Source organism: Corvus brachyrhynchos, unplaced genomic scaffold, assembly GCF_000691975.1.
Source record: "Corvus brachyrhynchos isolate BGI_N302 unplaced genomic scaffold, ASM69197v1 scaffold136, whole genome shotgun sequence".
Lineage (NCBI taxonomy): Eukaryota > Metazoa > Chordata > Aves > Passeriformes > Corvidae > Corvus > Corvus brachyrhynchos.
This window is the reverse complement of record NW_008239080.1, coordinates 613,466-626,589: the sequence shown is the minus strand read 5'-3', so window position 1 is coordinate 626,589 and position 13,124 is coordinate 613,466. Positions and strand designations below refer to the sequence as shown.

Sequence of the window (13,124 nt, the reverse complement as noted above, 5' to 3'; positions counted from 1 at the left end):
ATATGTAAAGCCCAGAGATTTAGGCTAGAAAGCCATGTATCTTCATGTATGCCCGAGGTATTTTTGTAATGTACCAGAATTCACCAGTTGTGCTAGCCAGCAAAATACCAGACATGGATTCCTCCTAGCTGGAAGTCAGATGTATGATGGTATGCATTCATATGCTTATAGATTTTGGACATCTATGGGTGCAGTCTCCCACCATCTTATGTAACATACTGGTGAACTTGCTACATTACTCAGGCATAGCAAAGAGACTTGCAGTACTAGTTGCAGTTTGCAAAAATTTCCAGTCTTAGATGTGTGACACATACACATCTCTCCCTGGAGTACACGGAGTGGCTACACTCAAAGATCACTTGGTCTCTCCTAGTAGGCACTGTTTTCAGGTATCTAGGAATGATATTCTGATAAAATGGAAGGAATGAGAAATTCTGTTAAGTGTATAGCTGAAAAAAAAAGGTTAGAAAGGTATTTCAGCTCAGTATTTGTGAAAAATAATGATGACAGTCACATAGATTATCAATCTTTATGGCTTGTTGTTTACATCAAAAAAATCATTTAGCTAGACTATAATAGCAAACTTTTACCATTAAGATAAGATCAATTGTCATAGTAATGTCTTTGATTTTTTTTTCTTGACAGTAAGTAACTGCTTTTAGAACTAAGTATGACAAAATCTTTTCTTATAATCCAGTAAATTTGATACAGAACATACATATCATAGTGATGTGAAAACATGTAAACATTAAATCATAAAAATCTCTGGAAGTCTTTGGCCAGTTTTGAAGCAACATAAAGATTGAATAACAGATGGCTCTTGCAGTTAAGCTAGTTCAGTTCTGTATATGATCTTGCCTGTTTTATTTTTGCAGTATGGTAACGTAGCTATGGGAATTAGTGAGTTATCTGGTACATTTAAAAATTCAAATTTATAGGCAGAAAGTGTGTACAGAATTGACTAAGTTGGATTTTTGTACTGAATTTTCTTTTGGAGGTGAATTAAAATTGTTTTTAAATATAGTAGTCAGATTTATAATTAGGCTAATTCAAGTAATGTCCACTTGTTTTCTGTTCTGCAGATGTTAGCTGTTATTATTTATCTTGGGCAGTGATAGATTCAAAAGATTCCTGAAGATATTTATTGAATAGGTTTCTTGTTCATCAGATTTGAAGAGAAAAAGGCTTTAAAAAGTAGATTTTGTCAGTATAAATATAGACTGTTAACTACCTAGAAATTTCTCTTTTAGTAAAGCCTCAGACCAAGACACAACTGGTGATACATTCATGGATTATAGTTGGAGAGGAGCAGGGTTTACACTGAGTCTTTCTTGGGGATGAGCAATGGGCTGCTGGATTTGTTCAGAGAAGTGAGACAGTCTTCAGTTCTTTTCAGTGTTCACAAAACCTTTTTCAGAAGTTTAAAGATCAGACATGAAGGATATATGTGGCTTATTTGCAGGACTTAAAGATGGGTCCATGTACTTACTGTCCTTGAATAAAAATCTTGTCTCCAGTGGTCTCCTTTTTCCCATTTTCCTTTTATCTTTTCCCCCAGATTTCATCAGTTGTGAAGGCTGTTTAATTCTGGCAGGTTTTGCTGGCTTTCAGTACAAAAGAATAGCATCCAAACCAGGTTTTCTTGAGAAAGATCCTCTGTCACATCCAAGAATTTAAAAAAACCCAACTTTGTTAAATATTATGTATTAGTATCAAGAGTAGTGTAGATATTATGCGTAGTGCATTTACTGAACCCTTCATCTAAACAAGTACATTCACATTGATATCTAAGATAAACTTGGCTTGAAAGTTGAGAAATTACCCCATAATTACATGGCAGAAATTACAGCTGCTGATTAGTTTCAATGATTTTCTCAATGATCTGTTACTGGTCCAAAATCAATATTAAATAATAATATAGGTCTTTGTAAAAATGATTACTACCACTCTCTTACAGAAGCATCTGTTGCAATAAATTTCCAATGGAACTTATTTGTCCACTTCAACAGTTTTATATATATTTATATACATATATACACACATATATGAATATATATAAACTGTTAGGAAAAGCTTTTTATTAAGAAATCATTGTCTAATTTTCAAGAGCATGGCACTTTTTTTTTGTGTTTCTTTAATTCATAAGTTAAATCTGTTAATTGTGAGAATAGAAAAAACTTGTTTGAGAATAATAATCTCTATTTTAAATGTCTCCCAAACCAGACTTAATATATCAGAGAACTGCATATTCTCCCAATATTGGTAGTCTACTTGATGGATTCTTTTCTTTTTTTTTTTTTTTTAACTTGAAGATTTCATGGTGGATTTGTTATTTTATATCACTTTTCAGGATGACTTTTTTATTAGTGTTTGCTTTGCCAATTACAATAGATAGCCTTTGGCTTAGCAAAGGTAAATATTAACAAAGTACCCTATGATTTAATGTGGACTTTGCATCTACTTTGCAACTCTAAAGAAAATAGTAACTTTTTTCTTAAAATCCATAGTTGTTTGTAATCTGGAAACCTGCACATAAGTTCTGTCAGTTCTCTGAGTTTATGAATAGAAATTTGGTTTAGAAAGAAAATTTAAAAATTCAATTCAACTTTAGTACATATTGTTGCATCAAAATCAAGCTAGTGGCTTGAGATGTAAATAAATCTTACATGACACAAAAGCCATTATTTCAAGCTGCCCAGTTTAGAATTTTAGATAAATAATGCCTATGGTGTATCAATGAAATGGATCATTTTATAATGGCATGAAGTGTGAAACACATTGAACAACTGCTGCTTTATCTGTTTTGTAATATTTTCTCTCTCTTTTTTTTTTTGCCATAGTACTTCATGGGATTCCCTGCTTCTTTTAAAATTAGCATGTTTCCATGAAGCTTACCTTTAATTTCATATTTACAATGATAGGAGTTTTGGAGCTTGGTCTTTCTGACTGTGTTGAAGTGCATAAAACTACAGGATTAATTCAAGGGATATTTCATATCATAGCCATATTTACCAAAAGCATAAATATGCATTAATTTTACCATCTTGCTGGCTGTAGTATGTGTTTGGCTACAGTATGAGAAAATTAGAATAGATGGCTGATTTTCCTCAATTTGAAAGAATAAGAAACAAAAAGTCTGGTGGCTGATTGGCTTTTTTTTGTTTGTTTCTGTAGGATTGTATTACAAAATACCATCAAGAGCTATGAGACACAATTTATGTTTGGCCAAACAAAATATTTCAAGGGAACATATATATTTGATTTTCCCTAAAGGATGACTGGTTATTCTTCCCATAAACCAATCTGCACTAAATTGTTATCAAACCTTTCCTGCTTTTACATGTATTATTTTGCAGCTTAGGAAGCTACAAAACCGAGCACAAAAAAAAAAAAAGAACAGGCATCTTTCTTTTTTTTCCTAAAGCAACTCTCCTTTAATTGGTTCACGAGACAGGAAGTTATTAGAAAACTGTAGCCATTTTATGTATTTGTTTCATCATGAAGAGCTCTGAAAAAGTAATTCTGAATTTTAAAGAAAAATATCATAGAAGGAGGTGCCACACTAAAAAGAATTTGTTGAAAATGTAGTTATTACCTGCATTTTTTGACTCATATTTTTTGAGACGTGCAGTCTTATCAGACTATGTATCTGGGTGGATGCTTCTTGTTTCTTTTTATGTTTTCATTTGCTTATCATTGGCATAACCCATGTCATCTAATGCTTCATAACTATATCTGTTTCACTCACCACCCATCCTGTCTGTGCAGTGAGCTTCTTATGCTGCCCAGAGCAAAGCGAGGAAGAAGTGCAGAGTGCCTACATACCATCAGGTAAATACAGGAATGTCGGAATCATGAACACATCTGGTTAGTTGTCCATACTTTGTGTGCCCAATGTTTTTTTCCGTGGTGGTATTTAGTCCCAGTAAATAAAGAACTTCCAAGTACATTGTGATCCAGATGTCATCGTCTTTTTTTGCTTGTTTTAATTCAGACTGAGATGTGTATGTATGTCTGTGAACCTCAGTAGTAAGGATTAAAGGAGTTGAAGAGTCTTTGGTTTTGCAGTTGTATTTTGTGGTAGATTTTCTGTCTAGTCACGACAGTCACAATGCATGACAGCGTTGTTAAAATTTCAAACTTTGGTTTTTTAGTTGATTTTATGTTTTCTTTTATTTGCATTTTTTTTGTTTATATAACAGCCATGCACAATTAAACAATCTTTGCTGGCTGTGACACCTAATCTCATGCTTATTTAGTCACATGCAGAGGAATAAATACTTATTTACAAGGGCTTCCTGGAAGGCCCAGATTTGAGGGGTTTTGTATTACTTGCTTTTGCATCTAAAAATTGTTCAATAAATTGGATCCACATGTAAGCTTTGTAGTTTTGGCCTATCTTTAGTCTTCATTAATCTCTTGTTCCAAAGCTTGGAGCTCCCTGTCTTACCATTTTCCAGTGTTGTGAAACTAAATGGGACTGAAATATCTTTATCTAAAAAATCAAAGTCTGCTCCCTCACCTTTGTTTTCACCATGTCTGTTAACCTTGTTAAAAACCCGTGACTGATTGTGTAGAATATGTTTCACTTACAATAGGTAAAAATGTAGGTTGAAGTTAAAGTAGTTAACCATTCAGCTACTTCAACCAGGCACTTACCCATTTGTCCCTTCCGGATCTGGGTGTTGATAAGAGCTTTGTGTCAGTGCTGTATGTTTAAAAGCATCAAATGTTAAGCCATGCTGTCTAGTGCCATTATTCATTTACTTAATGTAGGATTTTCTCTTACAAAGTACTGTTCATTTTTTTAAATGCCTTGGCTTGCTTTAATTTTCATCATCAACTTTGAAACAGTATTTTAAATGCTGTGATAGGGTTCTATTATAAAGCACAACAGTATAAAACTAAAATAAATAAACAAAATAAACATGTAAGCCTTCAAAAAAATCTGCATCAGTGAAGCTGTTAAATTAAGTTTTTATTATCACTAGGAATATTTTCATTCTCATATTTCAACTAAAAATCTTTTTCCTCAAGATTTTAGGTTTTAGGGTTTAATAATTTATTTAACTTTTTGTTATTTAATGTCTTTTTATTGTCAGATAATAGCAATATTTCCTGCCTCCTTTGTGTGTCCTTTCTTCTGCATCTTCTGTAGCTTTACCCTCTTCCTGCCCCCAGCCCTGTGCTTTCTCCTCTTAAAGATTATAATTGTCATTTTAATTTTTCAGTGTTGTTGCTTAAAGTCTCAATTAATGAAGTAAATACTGTATTGTAAACTTTTGGAGCACTTTGCCCAGCCATTAGCTTTCCAATGGTTTTACAATCTGCTAAACCAGTCTGGTCACAGCAAAAAGTTGTGCATGGACAGCAATAGAGTTAGGTCAGAGCTACACTGAATTCAGAGCGTACAGCCCTTTCTTGCCTTTTTCTTTATGCCATTTATTGTATTTTTATGATTAAAAAAACCCAAAAAATTCACCCTTTAAAAGTAATAGTAATGGTATACTATAAAACAGGATGGTACTTAAAATAATTTATTGAAGGTGATGTAAAAGCAATAGATGACAATAGACTGATTCTTCTAAATTTAACTCTGAGGCTTATACACCCTAATTCCAAATAATACCCCAAAACTGGCAATATCCATTCTTGACAGAAGAGTTTCAAAAACAGTTTCAACAAAAAATTGTTATTTACCACTTTTTTCCTTTCTTATTTCTAGTGGCCCAACATTTATTTGTGTTAGAAACTTTATAAAGCTTTATCCTTGTTTTTTAGACAGCTTGCTGAACAATGTTTTAATTAGTTGTTGAGACAGCTTCAGCTTAAAATGGGAAAGAAATGTTAATGGTTTCATATTAAATGAAAGTAATTATGTAGTCCAAGCTACAAAGTTAAGATATATGGTGAGTTTAATGCACCAGTTTGGAATACTAGTCCTAGCTATCCATCCTGTCCCTCTGTATGCAACTATTGACTAATAGCAGAAACGGTGGAAAGGTGTGTACCAGTGCTATAGACCATGGGTTGTCACATTCCATATCTTAGATTACTTTGATTGGTAATACCTGCTCATGTGCCAGGATTGGCCTGCTGACAACCATTCCTTTATTCCTCCTTTGAAATGTTACAGTGACCTCTGATAGAGAAGTCACCAGTGGTGACCACTAAACCCGTACAAGAAGGATCAGAGCTCCTCTGTTAAATCCGTCAAGGTTTTACAAACACTAATATTTCCAGGCAGAGAGTTGAGTCATCTCTCTGTGACACAGTCAGGTTTTGTAATGTTGATCCTGCTGTGTTTAGGTGCAAGGCTTAACAGGAATCAGAATGTCCTATCAGGACAAACTGTTCTTGATGCTGCAAAATCCTCAAGCCTGCTGGTTCTTCTCCTAATAGTTCCATAGCTGTGTCCTAGTAGGGTATGTGGAAAATTGTTAGAACATTATTATTAACCCCTAACCATATAATGGCCATAATTCCCATTCAGCAGCCACTGTCTGCCTTTAAATTTCTCCCTTGTTCATTGGGTAAAGCTGGCTGATAAAATAAACATTTCCTTCTCTAAAATCTATGATGATATTAGACAGCTGTCAAGTAACACCTTAGTGCTGCTGTGCTGGCTGATGTAATACCTCTCCTAAGATTTTTAATTAGCTTATTATTAGTAACATTTAATTACTGTTAAGTTTTGAAGCCGATACGCCAATTTCAAAAGACTTCCACATTCCAAAAAGCCAGTTGCTAACACATCTGTAATAAAATTTGTGATACTGTATATCCCTGTTTTAGCAAGATTTTCATGCTTAGCTACTGAAGAGGTTAAAATTTCTGCAGGTCTAAGTAAGGCATCCCTAAGAGAAATAAAGAGCAAATTTAATATCAACTTAATCCTTCAAAACAGTCTGTATATTTTAATTAAAAGTGTCTATAAATGGAATATGTATTACTTCCATTTCAAGAAAACATCTGAGCTGTACTAGTATTGCCATAAGTTCATGCACTTTTTAAAGAAAAGTGTAAATACAAAATTTGTCCCCCAGATAGCTGTCAGACATACTGAGAAACCTACAGCTATACGATGTAATAGAACATTATGCATTTGTTTTATGTTCTGGTCATTCTTGGCTTGCCTTTATCTGTCTTTTTATTTCTGGCATGTTTTTGTTTTGTTCTGTGTTCTTTTCTGACCCACCACATTCAAGAAGTTCGGTTAGGCACTATAAAACATTACCACCCAAGATGCCTTTACTAGCAAATGGTACTCACTGGAACCTATACAGGTAAGGAGTGTTTAGAGTCCCCTTTAAGTAGTTAGCTTCTTTTTAAAAAATTAAATAGACTTCCCTTGTTAAAGAAAAAAACCCAACAAAATGTTTCATCCATTTTTGTAACTGAGAGATAAGGGATAAAATCCTAAAATAACTTCATCTAATTGTTTAAAATAACACCTGTATTACAAAAAAACCCAAACCAAACTACTTTGTATTAGTTGTTGTCTTCACTGTTAAAATTATATGTTGCATGTTTTTCTTTATTACATTCTTTTGTTTATGTATGAGATTTCTGTTGCATGTTAAATTTATTTTAATTTTGTTTAAATAATTTTAATTTACAAAGCTCAACTCTTCCTGCATGTGCTAAGACCAAATCTGTGATTAGACAGGATATTTCACTCCTTCATGATTGCCTTAATTCACGAATATCGAAATTTGGAGATGATCTACTGGTTAGGTAAGACACTGAGGATTAATCCCCCCGCTTGTTTCATAACTAATATGGATTTGCAGAATAAATGAGCTTCACTGTAAAGGGATTTCACATGACATATAGTGTATCACATTCTTTTATGTTGGCTTAAGATTTACTGCTGTTAATAAGGATATAACTTTATTGTTTGGTATTTCTCATTCCACTTTTCTTACAAGTGGATGCTCTTCTGTCTCATTCAGTTTTAAACATTTCAACAATATTTGCAAAAAATTTCTAGCAGTCTTTTGTTTGCTTTTATTTTCTAAACAAATCTTGACACTATCATCCAGTCAACTCTTTTATGTTTTCCTTAATTAAATCATTGTGATTCTACATTTTCTGTAAAGAGAGCATTATTTTATGAGTTAATATCTAACATTGTATTCCTTTCTTTGTTTTCTTTTTCTTTCTCTTCTACCATTGGATGCAATGCACTGGCACTAGTGAACTGCAGCCCTCCCTTGACAGGGCTAGGAGTGCTAGTACCAACTGCTTGAGACCAGATACTAGTTTGCATTCACCAGAACGAGAAAGGTATAAAATAAAAACTTATGAATTTCTTGTCATCTGTGCTGGTGATCTTTATAAGTTTTGTTTTTCCTCATATGAGTGTTCTACATTCTTGTACATTCTTGTCTGCTTTGGTATTTGTAGACATTTTTGCTCCTATATTCATGTATGTCATGTAAATTGTGTGTTGGAGTTTATAACTGCTTCTAGCTACTTCCTTTGTTTTAGTTCAAGCTGATGTTCATTGTTTACAAAAGTCCTCAGTATGCTGATAATAGCATTGCAGTGTTAAGTATTTTGAAACTACCACTTGGTTGTGAATCTTCATCATCATTTGCTAAAAAGCATTACATCTGTTTCTTGCTTGTTCTGTGGACTGCTAATAAAGCGTTGGCATAAATTAGAAAGTACAACAAAACTCTCACATTTCAAACCAAAACTGTACCAATACTGATATATGTTTTACAAAACAGCCAAACATCATTGCTTTCTTTAATGTGCTGCATCTGCTTTTGCAATTACAAGGCAGATCATTGCATTAAGTTTTTTTTCCTCTGATACTACATTAAGGTTCACATAAGTCTTAAGAAGACATGTTTACAAGTTAAATGAAATATTATTGTGTCCCATACATTGTGCAGGCATTTTATGGATGCTTTCTGTATTTTTACTATTACAATAGCTTGATTCAAAATTTTAGGAGAATCAAATGCTATTGGTGTATTTGATAAGGGTGATTCCACAAGAGAACTTTTCATCACTACCCATGTTTTTGGCTAAGAATGATACCACTTTAGAGTGAGATTTTAGGTTCACTAAGGGCAATAATAGGCTCCCTTTGAGTGGGAACAGGATGGAATTATGATTTTGTCTGTGCAATACATATTTAACTAGTGTGGAAGTTAATAGTGCTTTTTTCAGTCAATACAGTGTGGTGGTTGTTGACATTTGCATTATTTTCTTTATTGGGGGACAGGACATGTGAAGAAAGGCACTAAGAATGCACTTTCCTCTTTGAGATAGGGCTTCTCCTGAGTTTTTTATTTATAATTTGCCTTTCCTTTCTCCCCACTTCCTGCTGCTCCTTGGTTGGGACTGTGCTCTTCTTAAGTTATGCTCTTGTTGCAGAGAAGTGACTAATGTTCTGCTGAGGTGTCCTTGATGGATCTACAGTAGTTTATTCCTTTTTAAGATTGAGCTCAAGATGTTACAGATAATATGAACATGATTATTAAAAAAAAAATTCAGCTGACATAAAGCCACTCAGAATAAAATACAAATATTTTTCTAGATATTTTTTAAAAATATTGTAATGTGGTATTATTGAGTGTGTACATGTATACAGCTGCCTTCATCTACAAGCAGTTACTTAATGTAATTGCATATAAATGTGAGCAGAGTGTTCTGTACCTATTTCAAGATGCCACCCATCAAGCTGAATATTCAATCAAACAGTAACTGGTAATTGTAAACTATCTAGTTAAAATCTTACACTAAAAACTAAATCTGTCCTGATGTTAACTAGTTCTATTAAGTCTTTAGAATTCACATCCGGCAATCTCTGTCCGCTGGGCAGGAATCTGCAGCATTTTTCATGAGCTCCTCATAAAGGAAAGTGTTTAGTCAGTATTAATGGCCTCTGTTGCTACTAAAAATGTGGTTTTGCCAAATGATCAGTGTGTCTGATCCAGAAAGACTGCCCATGAGAATCAAAGTTTTTCTTAGATTTTAGAAGTCCTAAATAGGATCCTCCATAGAGCAGAAAAGCTCTTGTTTAGGAAATTCATATTCAATTTTTTCTTGATAGTTTCATTGAAAATAATAAGATACATGTGGCTTTGGCGGAGGATTTTTCTTCCTTTCTTCTGACATAGAAGATTTTTCCTATTCAGCACAAGTTTTGGAGGAAGATGGTATATTTAATACATAAACCCCACCAAATTAATCTTTTTGTTTTGGGGAAGTGAATTTTAGACTATTTAGTTCTCCACTGTTGAATGTGTAATCTGCTTACGCTTGAACATGAGGTTAGTCATCAGTTGCATGTAATGCTAGAGAAGTCTTTAGTCTGAAGAACACAGAATTAAGTTCAGGGTCTATAGAAAGCATTTTGATTCTGTGCTGGACAAGATGAGAACAAATGATTTAAGATATGGTAAGAAAAGTTCACCTTAAGCAGTAGGAAATCTCTTTTGAAAGTAATTATAATGAAACACCATAATAGACAATATGGAAAAAGGTTGTCTTCATTACTGGAGACTTAGAGGAGATGAGACAGTTGTCAGGTGTAGAATTGATCCATCAAATAGAAACACTCTTAAGGTTTTGTGAAGTCCAATCTCCAGCACTTTACCATTATATTTGAGACATTTATGTTGAAGACATTATTAGTTGTTTTCATGTTGTTTCTTCTTCCTTCTCCCCTCCCTGAATGACAGCATTGTAGATTTTATTTTAAAGTCTAGACTTCTATGCCTCTAAATACAGACTTCTAAATATGGCTTTGTATATTTTCTTTAACAAAATTAGGAATATACCTACCCATGGAAAATTATTTCTACTTTTTCCCTCTAATCTTTTGACTCAAAGGGTAAATTTAGTTTATATTTGAGAACAAGAGCTAAAATGAACCACTTTTTAACAAAACGGTATTGTTATAGCAGATGGACAGTAGAGTCCTATTTCTCTCTGTCACTGATTTGCTGGAAACAGTTTTGATCCTTGAACTTTATACAAAGTCATTCATGTCATTTGGAATGGTCAGAGTAGTTACTGGTTTTTAAAACACTGCTTTACCAGTAAAAGTCACTCTATTGACTTGCTTATACCAGCAGGAAAATACTTTCAGCTGTATATATGAATTTGTGATATGAAAGTCTTGATGGTTTCACTATAGCAGAACCAAAACAGCAACAATGAGGACAGAATTCCTTTTCTCCTCCTATGAGTTCCATCATTTGACCAAGTAATGTCCATGTAACTTGACTGGCAAACTGATCTTGCCTTGACACAGATCCGACAAAGTTTTTTGTTAAATAGACTGTTTTTGTACAGAGTTTAATCCTTCATATACTTCTGTTTTGCACAGTATACTGTAGGACATTCAAAAATATCCCACCCCTACTAGTACCTCTATGCAGTTGCACCATTCCTGCCTTTTTTTTTTTTCTCTTCCCACCATCTACTGTCTCTTTATTCCAAGCTGTTTTGTTCATTTGGTTTTTTTCCAAAATGATTGTGTGGTTGAAGTTCTTTTGATGACCTGCAAGGCATCTTTAAGTTTATAATATGTCCTCTACAGGCATTGAAAGCATTTTTCCTGCTACTACTTCCTTAGGCTTTGGGTTTTTTCATTATTATCCTTTCCACTGCGTCTCAAAATTTCTGCTTTTTTCCTTGTAAATTGGGTGCTTTTTCTTTAGAATGGAGAAATTTATTTTCAGCACCCAGTCTCCAGTCAGGAAAACACCTAGGCATGAGGTTTAAGGGCAGACTCTGAACTGATTTAGCAATGGTTTCTCATCATAATAGTGCCTTTCCCAGACTGATTTAAGATTCAGCCAGTGATAGTCACTTAAAAATATGTACTGTGGCTATTATTTACCTTCTAAATTTCTGATGTTGCAAGCAGTTGTTGTATGTATTAGCAGTTAGCACAAGAACAGTTGCACTGATTGGTACTTCTCATATGCTTTTGGCCTGAGACTTCACTTAGTGGGGATCTGAGCAAATAAAACTGAGGAGCACAGCCCGGGGATTAGGTCATGTACAAGGGTCAGCATACTGGCAAAATACAGCCCCACAGCTGTGTTCGATTTGTTTTGAGGTGCTTCACTGCAGTTGGAATCAAAACAGGATGTTTGCTATCAGTTGCTCCCTACTATCTGAACAAGAGACAAAGCTCAACAGTTACCTCTTACCTAATCATAAACAGATAACAGGGAAGTAGATCCAATTAAAGCTTTTCCTGATTTCGTGTTGATTTTTATATTGCATGCCTTTAACAGTTATGTTGAATATCCCCATTTCCATTTAAAATAATGTACAGTGAAATAACTGTTTGAATTAGGTCTGTGACATACTGTCTTTCTGGTTCTTTCCAACCACATAAAGAAATAGGTAGTTATGTGCTGGTGTCGTACTGTGGCTCACAGTCATTCAACATTCAATGAAAGGGAGCATGTTCTGAAAATTCATACTGAATTACCTAGTTAATTCTATCAAATGCTCTTTAATATCTGTAGTGGATATCAGCATATTAAGGGCTTTGACTGAGTGCACTGATGCATTAACATTTTCTTTAACTATTGCTTTGGAGAGAAAAATAAACTAACTACTAACAACCTATTTGCTCTTAAAACTTCTGAAAGACTTACCTAACTGTTCAAATAATGCTCATGTCCCGGAAACCTTTGTTATTTGCATGTTCCATAAATCAAACCCTTTTCCTTTTTACATGGACTGGAAGAATGCCTCAGAAAGGGAAGTATTAGATACTTGTGCTGAGTTTATGTAAACATTTTGCTATTTGTCAATAAATCAGTTTATTTTGGTATTGTAAATTGTTATACATACACTTGCTGCATTGCAAACACAACATCCCAATAAAATAAGCAACATCCGTCTATAATATAGTATATATAATTCTAAATTGAATGAGCTTTTTCAAGAAAAAAATCATGTTATACAGCAGTTTTCATTCTCAGTTCAGGTCCCTTTTGTTAAATTTAATTGCATAACATGGTGTACTGATGTGTACTGCAGGGATAAAGAGAAATGAACAGAAGAGGAAGCTGGCTGCACGTGCTTTCAGTATTTATTTTCAAATGATAAAAAATTACACCAGTACTTGTACACAA

At 33.9% G+C, this 13,124-nt stretch overlaps 1 protein-coding gene across 27 annotated transcripts in view; it reads left to right on the top strand.

Moving 5' to 3' along the window:
• Window positions 1-13,124, top strand: part of RIMS1 (regulating synaptic membrane exocytosis 1) — a 246,029-nt gene that overhangs the window by 133,888 nt on the left and 99,017 nt on the right. For 17 of the 27 annotated variants that reach the window (XM_017739265.1, XM_017739252.1, XM_017739268.1 and 14 more), the window contains 4 exons: window positions 3,769-3,831; window positions 7,209-7,286; window positions 7,624-7,737; window positions 8,200-8,289. The exons of 2 other annotated variants lie outside the window; for them this stretch is intronic. In XM_017739265.1, coding sequence (XP_017594754.1) covers window positions 3,769-3,831; window positions 7,209-7,286; window positions 7,624-7,737; window positions 8,200-8,289 — 345 coding nt within the window. The remainder of the gene's footprint in view (window positions 1-3,768; window positions 3,832-7,208; window positions 7,287-7,623; window positions 7,738-8,199; window positions 8,290-13,124) is intronic. 8 more of the 27 variants (XM_017739272.1, XM_017739275.1, XM_017739270.1 and 5 more) reach the window with 3 other exon arrangements.